The 13,645-nt window shown below is 35.0% G+C and overlaps 1 protein-coding gene across 3 annotated transcripts in view; it reads right to left on the bottom strand.

Annotated features, from left to right (window-relative positions):
- NBEA (neurobeachin) overlaps positions 1-13,645 on the bottom strand; it is a gene marked incomplete at both ends in the record, with an annotated part of 460,977 nt that overhangs the window by 366,597 nt on the left and 80,735 nt on the right. For all 3 annotated transcript variants that reach the window (XM_079549697.1, XM_079549699.1, XM_079549698.1), the window contains 2 exons: positions 6,948-7,074; positions 11,710-11,831. In XM_079549697.1, coding sequence (XP_079405823.1) covers positions 6,948-7,074; positions 11,710-11,831 — 249 coding nt within the window. The remainder of the gene's footprint in view (positions 1-6,947; positions 7,075-11,709; positions 11,832-13,645) is intronic.

The following is a 13,645-nucleotide window of genomic DNA, read 5'->3' as shown; positions in this document are numbered from 1 at the left end:
GATTATTTGGATACAGCTGAAAAGGCATGTCCTTTATCTATTTTTTCTTCCCAATGAACAACATGAACAAACTCTCACCATCTAATCTTGCTGAGTTCAAAAGGACTATTCCGTATTTGCTCTGGTGCAGCCTGCTAAGCATGAGTTCAACATGCTGCTCTGAATAATGTTACTCACTAAGAATGCAATCACAATGTATGTAATGTTATCTTACAAATATCAATGCTCATTTTTTCAGATTGAGTCATTAAAAGACATTTCTCCTATCTTATATGCAACAAGTCCTACCTTAAAAAAATTTTTTTGAATTTTAATAAATGCATTAATCTTACATAAACATAAATATTTCATATTCAGTTCCCCTCAAAGAATGTCTCCTTGCTACATACAATTAACCCTTTTACTGATTCAGGTTGGATACAACTCACTACAGTGATATTGTAAAGTATAAAGAGTCTTAAATACATAGTTGAAGTCACAAGCAAATTCCTTTTAATAAAAGTAGGCAGTAAACTTTTGAAGGAGTATTTAAACTTCATCTCAGTTGCATACTGAAAGCCTTATCACCTGAAGCACTTAATGCTAAAATGGAATTTGAGTAATTCAGAGGCAAACTCCAAATTACTTTAAATAGTAGTACAGAGAGAGCAAGCATACTAGCACAGATAGCCTTTCTTATTTTAAAAATAAAATAGTCTACATAAGTGTTACGTATCAGAAACTCCCTGTATAAATCCATCATTTCATCAAAACAGTTCCTACGATTCTCTTTTATTTACTACAGTGCTCAAGGATGACATTTTGCATAAATACCAATAAAATAATGAAGATATATTTTTTTTTAAATGCACAGAGTATATTTAATACAAAAATCTACCTCTCTGCATCAGAGAAAATAGAAATGTTTTTATATATTGCTTTTGAAATAAAAGAGAGCACACTGTTACAAATCAAAAAAAGAAAAGAGCAGAATATATTTTGTCAATAATCCTTGCAGTACTCCCCAGATTAAGCTGTATTCTTTTACACATTTAGCACACACACATATTAGGATACACATTGTTCCACATCTGTTTTCCAGGTCTTTAAAAATGTATGTCAACTTTTTCCTCCTTAAAAACTTATAATTAGCAGAAGAGTGAAAAAACCCTACTGACCATATAGTGGTACACTTACTTTTTCCTAGTCCAAGTTAATAGATTTAATATTTAATAGTAAGGATGAATAAGGATTATTTAATACTAAGGATGAATAAGGATTATTTAATACTTAAGGATGAAACACTATAGCCTTGGTTTCTGAAGTCATATGTACACAGCCTTTTTTTTTTGTCCAAGTAATAATTAACAAATTAATGTTTCTTGACCAATGGCCTCCTTTCCCAAGAGGGTGAAAGGAAAAAAAAAAGAAACAAACACACACACAAAAATCACAAATTCTTTTTTTTTTTTTTTCTTTTTGTGGAAAGTTTCTATTACAGATATAAACATCTCCCATAGATTCAGTAAAATATTCACCCCTGAAATCCCTGAAGCTTAGCTGGTCGCTATGATAATCAGAAATTGAGTGCAAACTGCATGACTAAGGCTCTGCTTTAGTCCGTGTTTCTTTTTCAAATCTTCTGTCACCTAGCATTGATCTGTTAGACAAAAAATGCCCTTGTCCTCTTTCCTTCTAGTTTATTTAACAGTAATCTCCATTCAGAGACCATTCTGCTGAGCACATGTTCACTGCAACGACACTATTAAAGTTGTACCTTTTACAGCTATTTTCTTGTATTTCTGATACTTTTCTAACAGAGAAATAAGTTCACAACAATAAGTCCACAGTTCTACTCATTTATTTTCTATGACTTTCCATGTACAGTGTTTTAAGAGCATTTCAGACAATATACCAATTTGCAAGATGTTGTGCAGTTTGTTCTGTTGTGTGTAGTTTGAACTCATTAGCTGGCTCACTTGTCTGGAAACAAATAGGTCATCAATCTTTTATTGTAACACTGTCCACAAACCCTATAAGGAACTAGAAAGAGCAATACTGTCTTTTCATAGCATCGTTGCTTGCTGTGCATGTCAGTCTTCAGCAATATAATCTTTTCATTTAAATAGCCTTTTATTTGCATGTTAACTACTTCTTTTCACACATTCAGCTTCTTTTAGTCAACCTCCTTCCTGTCATGTGATTTTTTTGAATCTTTCACATAGTTTCTGCTTCAGAGAGCTATCTACTTCTGTTGCTCTGTTCCCCAAGGCAAGCTCTGCAGAACACACTGAACTTTTCTTCAGTGTGCATGCATGCACACACATGTGTATTTACACATAGTTTACTCCAACTACTTATCACAACTAATCCAGGTCCTTTGCCTCCTCCACTTGAATGAACTAAATTTACATTTTAAACTGTTGTTTCTTTTTTACTCCATGACAATCTAATTTCTTTGAGTCTGAGAGACCCTTCAGAGGAGTAAAATGCCTAAAGTTATCGAGCAATCTCCAAAACCACAAACAATCATTGTTGCAGCTGGCTCTCAAGAGCTGCTGCCTTGAGAGATGCTGGCAACACTGCAGCACATACAAAATCTTACGATGATGAGGCAGTGACTACTGGGGCAGTAGGAGAAGGTAATAGAGAAATCAATGGAAATACTTAAGAGGAACTGAGGAGTTATCCTGTAAGGAAGCGATAAGACCAGCTGCCCGGCTGAAGTGCCTCTACACCAATGCACATAGCTTGGGAAACAAACAGGAGGAGCCGAAAGCTACTGTACTATTGGAAAACCATGATACGGTTGCTATCAACAAAACCTGATGGGATGATTCCCATGGCTGGAGTGTGGCTATTAACTGCTACAAACTGTTCAGAAGGGACAGACAAGGAAGGAGAGGAGGGGGATTGCTATCTAAATCTAGAAAGGGAATAGAACGTGAAGAATGTTCCCTAAAGAATAGTCATGAGCACGTAAAAAACATATGGGTGACAGTTAGAAACCAAAGTAGCAAAGGGAGCCTTGTGACTGGTGTCTACTACAGGCCACCTGACCAAGCAGGGCCTATTGAAGAGACCTTCTACTTGCAGCTCCAAGAGGCATCGTGATTGCAAGTGCTCATTCTTCTGGGGGACTCCAACCATCCAGACACCTGCTGGAAAAGTAGCACAGCAAGATGTAGGCAACCCAGGAGACTCCAGGAATGCATTGTGGATAACTTTCTGAGTCAAGTAATAGATGATCCTGCCAGGAGGGATGCAATACTGGACCTGTTGCTCACCAATGTAAACAAACTGATTGGTGACATCAGGATTGGAGGCTGCCTGGGCTGCAATGACCATGTTGTGGTTAAATTCACGCATCCCAGAGTCCTGAGAGAATTAGCTGATGTAGTTATCAAGTCATTCTGTGGTAATGAAAAGTTGTGGCAATCAGGTGAAGTCCCTGGTGACTGAAAAAAAGGTAACATCACATCCATTTTTAAGAAGATAGAAAGGATCACCACAGGATCTACTGACCTGTCAGTATCCTCCCTGTGCTGGGAAAGATTATGGAGCAGATCCCCCTGGAAGCTATGCTAAGGCACATGGAAGACAGGCAGGTAATACAGGAGAATCAGCATAGCTCCACCAGGGGTAAATACTGCTTGAACAACCTAGTGACCTGTTATGATGGTGTAACTGCATCAGAGGACAAGGGAAGAGCTATTGATGTCATCTATCTGGGCTTCAGTAAGGCCTTTGACACAGTATCCCACAACATCCTTCTCTCCAAATTGTTAAGATATGGATTTGATAAGCGGACTGTTAAATGGATGAAGAACTGGCTGCAAGTTTGAGTCTAGAGAGTGATGGTCAATGGCTCAATGTCTGGATGGAGATCAGTGATGAATGGTGCCCCCCAGGGGTAAGTGCTGGGACAGATACCCTTTAATATCTTCATCAATGAAATTGATAGTGGGGTTGAGTGCACCCTCAGCAAGTTTGCTGATGACAGCAAGCAGTGGGTGCAGTTGACACACTAGAAGGATGGGATGCCATCCAGAGGAACCTAGACAGGCTTGAGCAGTGGGCCCAGGCGAACCTCATGAGGTTCAACAAATCTAGAGGTCTTGCACTTGGGTTGAGGTAACTCCCATTACGAATACAAGCTGGGGGATGAAAGGATTGAGGGCAGCCCTACTGAAGAGGACCTGGCAGTACTGGTGAATGGGAAGCTGGGCACGAGCCAGCAATGTACTCTTGCAGACCCCCCTTTCACTATCTAAGGGGGAGCTACAGGAAAGAAGGATACAGACTCTTTAGCAGGATCTGTGGTGACAGAGCAAGGAGAAATAGTTTCAAGTTAGATATAAGGAAAAAGGCTTTTACAGTGAGGGTGGTGAGGCACTGGAACAGGTTGCCTAGTGATTCTGTGGTTGATGCTTCAGTTTTTTTAACTGCTCCTTTCCTAATATGATTTTTTTTTCTTTTTCTTTTTTTTTTTAAGGAAGAAATTTTGGCAGATGATTTACAAACAAAAATTAAAACTCCTGTATATCTACGTAATTCTGTTTTGTTTTTACTCTGTTTTGGGTTTTTTTGTTGTTTTTCCAAGACAGGTCAAGCAAGTCAATCTTTGAGTACCCTAAAATTTTCAAAAAGCTTCTGGTATTTCAAAGTTTGAACTCTCATCCCAATAAGATGCTACCAGTTCATATCAATAATATACGATTCTCTTTATTGTTTCATCTTCTGATCTTTCCTAGTCCACCAGAGATTTTATTCTCATCGTGTGGCTAAAAATTTAAACTGAATAACATGGGTTTTCTACTTAGTGATTTGCAGTGTTCAGAAACTTTACTCCTTACTGTTACAATGAATTTATCTATTTGGTTAGCCCAACTCCTTAATACAAAGCATGACTCCTCTGTGTAATTTTAGGTGAGTGCCCACTGACTGACAAGTCATATTCTCATATTTTTGTTAAGTCAGTATCCTCATTTGAAACAGACACTCCAGGTTTGTTTATTTGTTTTCACCAGAATATTTTTGATTTCTCTTCTGTTTTGTATTTGAGGACATGGTTTTCAGGTCTTTTCCGCCACACAAGTAGCCAAACAAAATACTCCCAAAATATATTTTTCTTCAACATCAACTTGAAAAATTTACTTTTTTTTTTTTTTTTTTTTTTTTTTTTTTTAAATTCCATGCCAATTATACAGCCTTCCTTTAAGTTCATCCTGTGTTCTTATTCCCTATATGATTTTCTCTGAAAACAAAATGTCTCTTTGCTAGAAAGGGCCTCCATAGGTAATACCTAAAGACACCTCAATATAGATAACAGCCTGTCAATCTTTTATGCAGCTGAAATCTTTCAAGCTTTATCACTCACTGTTGAATAAGTGGATACTTCACAGCTACTTCATAGTACAGCTCAATTGGAGAGAGGAGGCATCACACATTAAGGATACAGACATAATTAATAGTTTAAAGATATTCACACGAACGTATCTTTCTGATCTTTTGAGCATTAGGCTTGATTATATAACTCTACTGTGATTCAACAAAAATATTTTAAAAAGATTAATTATTCAGAAGTTTAATGAGGATGTTTCCTAGCAAAAGCTATTGCTAAGATGTCTATATCTGTAACCAAATGCTAGAAAACAGCTAGAAAATTACACTTCCCAAGATACAATTTCAACAGTAAGCTGCTTTGTAAATAGGTACGCATTTCATTTATTACATATAATTTAATACATACATTTGTTAGTATTTCAGAATTAACTAGAATAGTTAGAATAATACAACAGCAAGAGCTAATACTTTCCAAGTTTTGTATGAAGATATATTCACTGACAGTAATATCTTGCTAAAACAGGAGAAAAAAGAATCAGCTGTCTCTCAACATCTACTTAACAATAACATAATACACAAGTTAATAATTTCTTTTGTTCCTAGGTTTAGTGTTTAGTAATGTAATACATTATTTCAAAAGAAAACCTAACCTGTCATTAAAACACCTTTCTGGCTTTAAAATAAATTTGCGGAACAGAATCTACACATGCAGCAGATACATGTTTATAAGGCTGTATACACAGTTGAATGACAGGCTAGGAAAGAACGTTACCATATTAGAAAAACCCCACAAATTCAAACTACACAGTAGAATTAGAATTGGTGATTTTGAATCACAAAATCATAAGAAAAGTAGTGGAACATAAAGTTGATAAGTGAGTAGCAGCAACCTTCCCCAAAACACAGGTTTCTCAAGATAGAACAAGTTCTGAAATTCAATATTTAAACTCTGAGGCCATAAAAAAGAAATGTGCTTCACAACAAAATACATATAAGGCTATTGCCAATGCCAAACACGTAATGGTCGCTGTGAGGGAAAGCCAATGCTTAAGCCAACTTCGTGAAAGCTTGAAGCAAACAGAATCATTGTTCTCCTATGAGTATTAGACATACATCAGAAAGAAACACTAATATGATCTAGAGAAATAATCAACATTCAGTATGAAAAATGAGAAATCCCTCAATATCACTAATCAAGTTTGGATCCTTGTTTCTTCCAGAAATTCTGCCAGCAGAATTGTTTCAGGCATTGCTACCAAAGACACCAAATACAGAATGTTCAGAATTCGAATTACTTTTGTAACACAGATCTTTGAGGGATGACATTCAATCACTTCACAAGTAGTTAAAATTCTTCCATATCTGCAGCTAATTGAGCAGTATTTTTAAAACAAGTTGACTTCATAAAAGTGTTACTTCATAAATTATTATTTTTTTCTGGAATTGATTCTGGCCAGTAAATGACATAAAATTCTGCATGACAGTCAGAGAAGGTACTTATAAATAAAAAATTGCATATTATTAATAATACTATATCACTAAAAGGATTTTAGTACTTCTTCCCAGAAGCATTTTGTAGCATTATCAAGGTTAATTTTTATTATGACTATTACTTTACTTACCTTGCGTGGTTGAAAGTCATACTTCACACAGTGCTGGAAACCTTTGCCTTTTGACTTCAGTGATGTAACTATTAAGCAATTGCCAACAAAATGAGCAGAATACCCAACACCTTTGCTAGTGCGGAAACTGAAAAGAAAAAATCATCAATGAAATTAGAAAAGGAACTCCCATGTAATAAAAGAGGGTTCAAAATACCACTCTAAATTGCCATGAGAAAGAAAAGAAACTGACTTCTGGAATAGTGAATTTAAGTTCCTAATTTCCTCTGTTCCCCCTTTTTCGTAGGGTGGGTGAAGGGAGGGGAATGGTGAGTGATGAGGAAAGGTTTTCTACTAATCTTCATCACAAATTCATTCTGGGCTACATTCTAAAAAAAAAATATATATATATATTTTCTCCTCTGTTTCCAGAAATACAAGATAGTAAATCTCCAAATCTAGTATTTGTCAGGTTTTTGTCCTCAGTTTCATTCACATTTAAAATATTACTTCTAATTTAAGTTTTAAAGGCATCACAGAACCAAATGCTATGCTTAGATTTTGAAAGATGCATTGCAGTTTTGTGGGGCTAGGAGAAAAATGTAACAGGTAAAACATACAAGTTTGGATTCCAGTTAATTACTGTGTGCAGCAATTTCTTTTTCAGGTCTGATGAATTAGGATAGTTATCTATGTAGTTACAGGTATCCACGTTGTGGACTTATTTTCATTTGTCAAATTGATTGTTTAAACCAATGTAGCATCTAATTATATCCTTTTAAAGTAAATTTAATGAGCTTTCTGTGGCAAATATCATAAAGATAGAAAATGCAAAAAGCAAATACTTCTTTTTACATTTGAAATCAAAGGCAGTGTAAAGAGAAATTCTGGAATTCTTAAGATATATTCTGCAAAGGAAGTTAGTGGAAATTAATGAATCAAATTAGAACATTTTTTAAATGTATAGTTACAACTATGTAAGCTATGTCATTTTTTTCCTTTCTGGGTACAATAGATATGTGTTATTATTTACAGAATTGATAGAAATTTTAATCTAAAATCTTTCTAAACCTCAGGTTATGAAAAATAACCTATTGCTGAAATACATTCCTTCCGTATGGTGAACCTCATCCATAACATTCAAAAGGAAATTTCCCAAGTATTTAAAAAGTCATTACAAATTTGAGTATACTCATATAGCCCAATAATTAACACCTTCTCTCTTTCACTGATGTAAGATGCTTTTAAAATAATTTCATATTATTAAAATAATGACTCTTTAAATGGTTTTACTCTTGGAATATTTTTACTAAACACTTATATTAGGCTTTTCATAGTACCATTAAGAGGTGAAAAGTACATGCAAACAGTTCAGATTTCATCTTCTTAATAGCTCCTGAAATTCTACATCTTTAATCTATCCCACTATGCTAGTAACATCCTGTTTCAATATGTCAAAAAACTGCATAATTAGAGATTTAATTTCATCTTCAGAAACATACAGTTAAATGTGTTCATTAAGACTTGCCTCATTCTTCACTGTCAAGAATATAGCTGATAAAGCACAGTTTTCTGGTAAAAAAATTGCCTCTCAATATAGTTGATGTGACTAGACACACCAGGTGGCCAGATCTTAGATGCTCTTCTCTTATGAAAGAACTTGTTTAAAGGAGGTAAAAAAAAAATGTCATTTCAATTCTCAAATTCCAGAAAGCCACTTCTGTTATAATTAATTAGAATACGCCTACTAAATGGGAAAAGCAGAGTGATTATGCTAAACAGAACAGGAATAACAGACAACTCTTCTCCACATCAGTGTGTCCTTGCACTGAGGTCCTTACTTCCAGCCTTGATTTATCTTTGGACTTGCAGCACACTATGCCTCATATCTCTATTCATGAGCCATGTTTTAGTTTGCACTTTCCTTTTAGCATACTGTCAAGACGTTAAAGAAGCTTTACTTTCCCAAATTCAGGCTATGTTTTTTCCCATTCTTATTTCTGTTTTTATACGTATATGTGGTGCACAACTCTTGTGCTCCTCTAGGGGCCACAATGGAAGGAGCATTCTCCTCTGTCACAGCCCTTTGTACAGGCTTTCACACAATCTTCCTCACAAAAAGAGGACACTTTTAATAAATCTAAATAAGCTTAAAACGTAATCTAATGAACAGAACGAACAGGAAAAAATACATGCTGTCCATCACAACTGACCTCAACAGTGAATTTATAACAGTGCAACTCTCCTTTGTCTGTTGAGGATTATTTTCAACATGGATGCACTTCAAGGATTTAGCTTTCACAATGACCCTGGAGGCAACTATATTCCACAACAAAAGAAACAGTGAACAGCCTCAAGGGAGAACATTACCCATACACAGATAATCTACAATATCACCTAGCTAACTCTGTCAAATAACATGAAGGTTAAACATGTAAAAATAGAATCTTGACAACATTGAATGTGTGGTGGGCTATTTTGAGACTTTGATACACTTGCCTTGGGCTTAATGGCATTCAAAGAACTTTTCACTGGATAGCAGCATGTCTCAATGCCAAATTTGTTTCTCAGTAATATACAATATCTCCATCCATCTCTAAGGACTGAAACATGCTTCGATGTTTGTAACTTCCTGGAGTTCAGCATTTTAAGACAAGAAAGCACTGAAATAAAGAAGTAATAGCTCTTTTCTGAGCAGGCCAGATTTCTCCATCTTAGAATAGAATTCGCTAAACATGAAGACTTGCCACTATGCATCAAGATTTCTCTTTGGGACCATGTTAATTAGCATTCTATAACCATAATTGAGAAATTGAGAAAACAAATATGTCTTCTGTTTGCCTCAATATTAAATTATGCAGATTATGTTAATTTTCACATTGTCTTTCTTGCCAAAGGTAAAGTAGGCTAGCACTGTTCTCTGGGATGCTATGCAGAAATTGTCTTATCAATTACCTACACATGCAGAACTTGCTGCGTACTACAATGAAATGCATAGAGGAAACAAGAAAATATTGTCAATACTTATGCAGCTTTAGGAGCCTAAAACTACTTCCCACAGCAGCTGGTATATGATTTTACTCCAGATAACTCATAACAACATTTCAGTTATCAGTTTCATTTCAGTCATTTTCTCAAAGCAGCTACTGCATGTTATTACACTTCAATAGCAAGTAAACATTCTCCCATACACTGGTGAAACTGCTTAATGATTCCTGTTTTTTAGCTTAGGATTTTATGAGGAATTTCAGATAGGAACATTTGAGATAATATATTCTCAATCTCAGTATCCTAATCCTGAAGGTAAGAAATGATTTCTTTTCTACTAATTCTGTAGTTCCATTACATGCCTTTGCAACTATTTTGCATTATTCTATTATTATCAGCAGAGAGGGAATGAAGTCAAGAGAGCTTTCCTTGGTACTCTGTTTCTTGTGCCAACATCTGTAAAAATAAAATTTTGCAAAGATCTTTCTGAAGCTTTAGACATTCTTCCATTAAGTGGTTGTAAAAGCACTTGGATTTAAGGACAAAGCTGTACAATTCTAACAATCTAGCTTGGGTTTCACCCTTATCTCTCTAAAACTTTCCTTAACAAATGTCTTTTCCAGAGTACTGTTCACTCCAGAATGTTTTCAGAATTCTACCCAATTTTAACATGGTCTCTTAAAAGAAGTGGCAACTTGCAATTGCAAAATGCAATCCTTCTGCCAAGATTTCAGGTAACAATCACTTCACCTTTACTCTCCTCTCTGTTTGTTCCTTGAAAATATTCCATTAGTTCTCTCATTCCGTTTATGGTCAGTTGGTCACCTACAATAACTCTCATCATCATTCTGTAATCACTACTTTCTAGTGCATAACTACTAATTCTGTAGGCATGGCACTCATTATTCACTGCTAGGTACGTGACCCTCATTTTATTGTATTAAAATCTGTGCTACTGAATTCTGTTCATCCTACCATTTGAACTTGACTGCTGTGTAACAGTCTATTTCTTCTACTCATCATTCATATATTTGTCAAATCATTTTCTTCCAAGATTCTTAGCATTCATTTTGTAATTGGTAAGAAAGCTACAATAACTGTTCCAATACACAAGTATTAAAACAATCAATCACTTAGCAGTTGCCTGATACCATCCTTGGAAATAGCTTCAATGATTATTATTTTTTTTTTTTAATTGACTTACAGTTCTTGAAGCAGCACCCAGTATTTAGATAATTACAAAACTAGTTATTTTCTCTCACATCTCGAAAATGCAAAAGCACTTCTTTACTTCCCTTCTCCATTTCTGTGCACAAGGGTCCATGTTAAACAGCCAAGTTGGTGTGTCTCCCACCAGAAAGATCTCTGGCCACATCATTCTGCAGTCAGTTGCCACTTGGATCATAACTAAGTAAGTAACTGGGAGTGGCCAGTAAGGATTTACAAATAGGAAATCATCTTTGATCAAAAGGAAGCTTGCTACAATTAAATGACTGGATTGGAGAATGAGAGGAAAGCTCTGGATATTTTATATTTTTTTATCCTGAATTTTTAACTTTTTAATCATTCAAGATTTTTCAGTACTCAACCATCCTCAGTGACAGACTTTATTAAGGATGAAGCTATTACTTCTATTTTTATCAGAACAGCAAATTAAATTAAATTTGTGATATTTTAGGTATAAAAAAAATGTGTGTAAGGAACTAAAAAAAAAACAAACAAAAAAAAAACCAACAACTGGATGGTTATTAGGAAACCAAAGAAAACTATAAATACATGATTAAAAGTCACTTACCAATAGAGATAGGGTTTATCCTTATCCACATTGATATTGTTTAGTGGGTCCATACGAAACCAAGTGTTAAGGGTAAACCCATTTTGATAAGGCCACTTAGCAATAGGAGGCAATGCAATTGCCTAAAATGAAAAAAAGAAAAAAAAGATAAAAAGAGAACAAGCCAAGAATACATTTTTTGTTAAGCACTGCTAAATATAATCTCTTTATAAAATTTTCTTATTATAAATCTGCAGATCTACTCTAACATTCAAATATTAAAGAAAAATATTTTTAAAACTTTAAATAGTGCTTCTGAAAAAAAATGCATTGTTTTCCATTTATTTTAAAATACTTTAACTACGTAAATTATACTAATAGAGAACATACACCTAGCACTAGGAAGAACCCTTCATTTGCAACAGTAAGGGAGCTCTCACAAGTAGTTCAGTATTGGTACAACTGACTTTTCGACCTTCACATACTGCAGATGAAGTCTTGGGTATAGGTGGAGAATGCATCCAATTTTAAAGATATTTATCACCAGGTAAATATTATGCAGTTACTCTGCATCGGTACTATACTGATGTCACCAATGTGCATTACAACTGAAAAACTCAATTCAGTGCAGAACTTGGTTCTACCTCAGCTCTAACAAATGATTTTAGAAGCAGTTGTCCACAGTTCACTTCAGAGAATGAATCCTCTCCAGATCTTCATAGTGCAATACAACATGGACTACTCAAGAAATGTAAAATTGAAACTTGTATTTAATGATTTCCAGGTGCATAATCAATGACGAGTAGTACGTATATGAAGCAAGATCATGGCCAAGGAAAGGGGAACGCTTACTGCACATTTCAATTTTAAATGTGACTCCCAGTAACTGATGCAAATTGCTGCACGTTTTTAGACAGGAATACATACTTGAAACTTTTCTGCAAAACTTTTTCTGAAGATCTAAGTGAAAATTAAATTTAAGACAAACATTTCATCATGATTTGCCTCGGAAGCCCAGAAATGTCACAGCAGTGTATGTCACAGTAGACATTCATATTTTGTAACAGCAATCTTCCTGCTGCATTTACATTTGGTAGAGATTAACAATGGTTTTAACTTAGTAGTAGCAAATGAAATGCTCTCTTTCAAAGCTCAACTACTAAATCCTCACACAGTGCACTCTATGCACTTTGGTGGTACATCTGTTTATGCAGACAAATATTGAACAAGATCAAGGAAGTATTTTAGCCAAAAATAGGCTGGGTGAAAAAGTTATTTTCAACCAGTTTATTTCGCTGATGTAATCCACTATACCAACGGCTGTACTGACAAAGAAGAGGTGGTGGTTTAAGATTTAAGTTGAGGAAATGCATTTGCAACAGTCCAAGAGAATCTGTTATCACCCCTCATCCTTGGGAATGAAGGCACAGAATGACTTCCGCTCCATACCAGAATGTACTGAACCTCAAATCTGGAGTTCTCTTTTTTTAACATTTACACTGCCTTAATAAGTATATTTATAATCTGTATACAACATTTAGATTTTTGTGCAGGTTTTTTTTTCGTTTGTTTGCTTTTGTTTTTCTGAAACTTGAAAAAGATACAATAAAATTTCTGACTTAGCTGTCACTATTAAATCCACATTTTCCTCAAGGCCCAGATTTATGTAACATAGTACCAATTACATTATTCAAAACAAATGCTATTCTTAGGAATTGTAAATTTTCACTTTAATGGCAATTTCCCCTGTCAAAAATCTGGTGTATGACATTACAATTCTTGTAAGTGTACCATTTCAATAGTACAACTATCTTGCAAACCTAATGGAAAGCAAAGTCTGTGGTATTCAGGTATGCACCTCCTCTGTTTCCCTTGCACAAATTTCCGAAGGCAAAATACAGGAAATGCAAGGAAGATGCAATTTATTTGTTCCTCAAATTGTACTATTTTGGTTGAA

The sequence above is a fragment of the Tetrao urogallus genome (assembly GCF_951394365.1).
Source record: "Tetrao urogallus genome assembly, chromosome: 1".
NCBI classification, from domain to species: domain Eukaryota; kingdom Metazoa; phylum Chordata; class Aves; order Galliformes; family Phasianidae; genus Tetrao; species Tetrao urogallus.
This window is presented reverse-complemented; position numbering and strand designations above follow the sequence as displayed.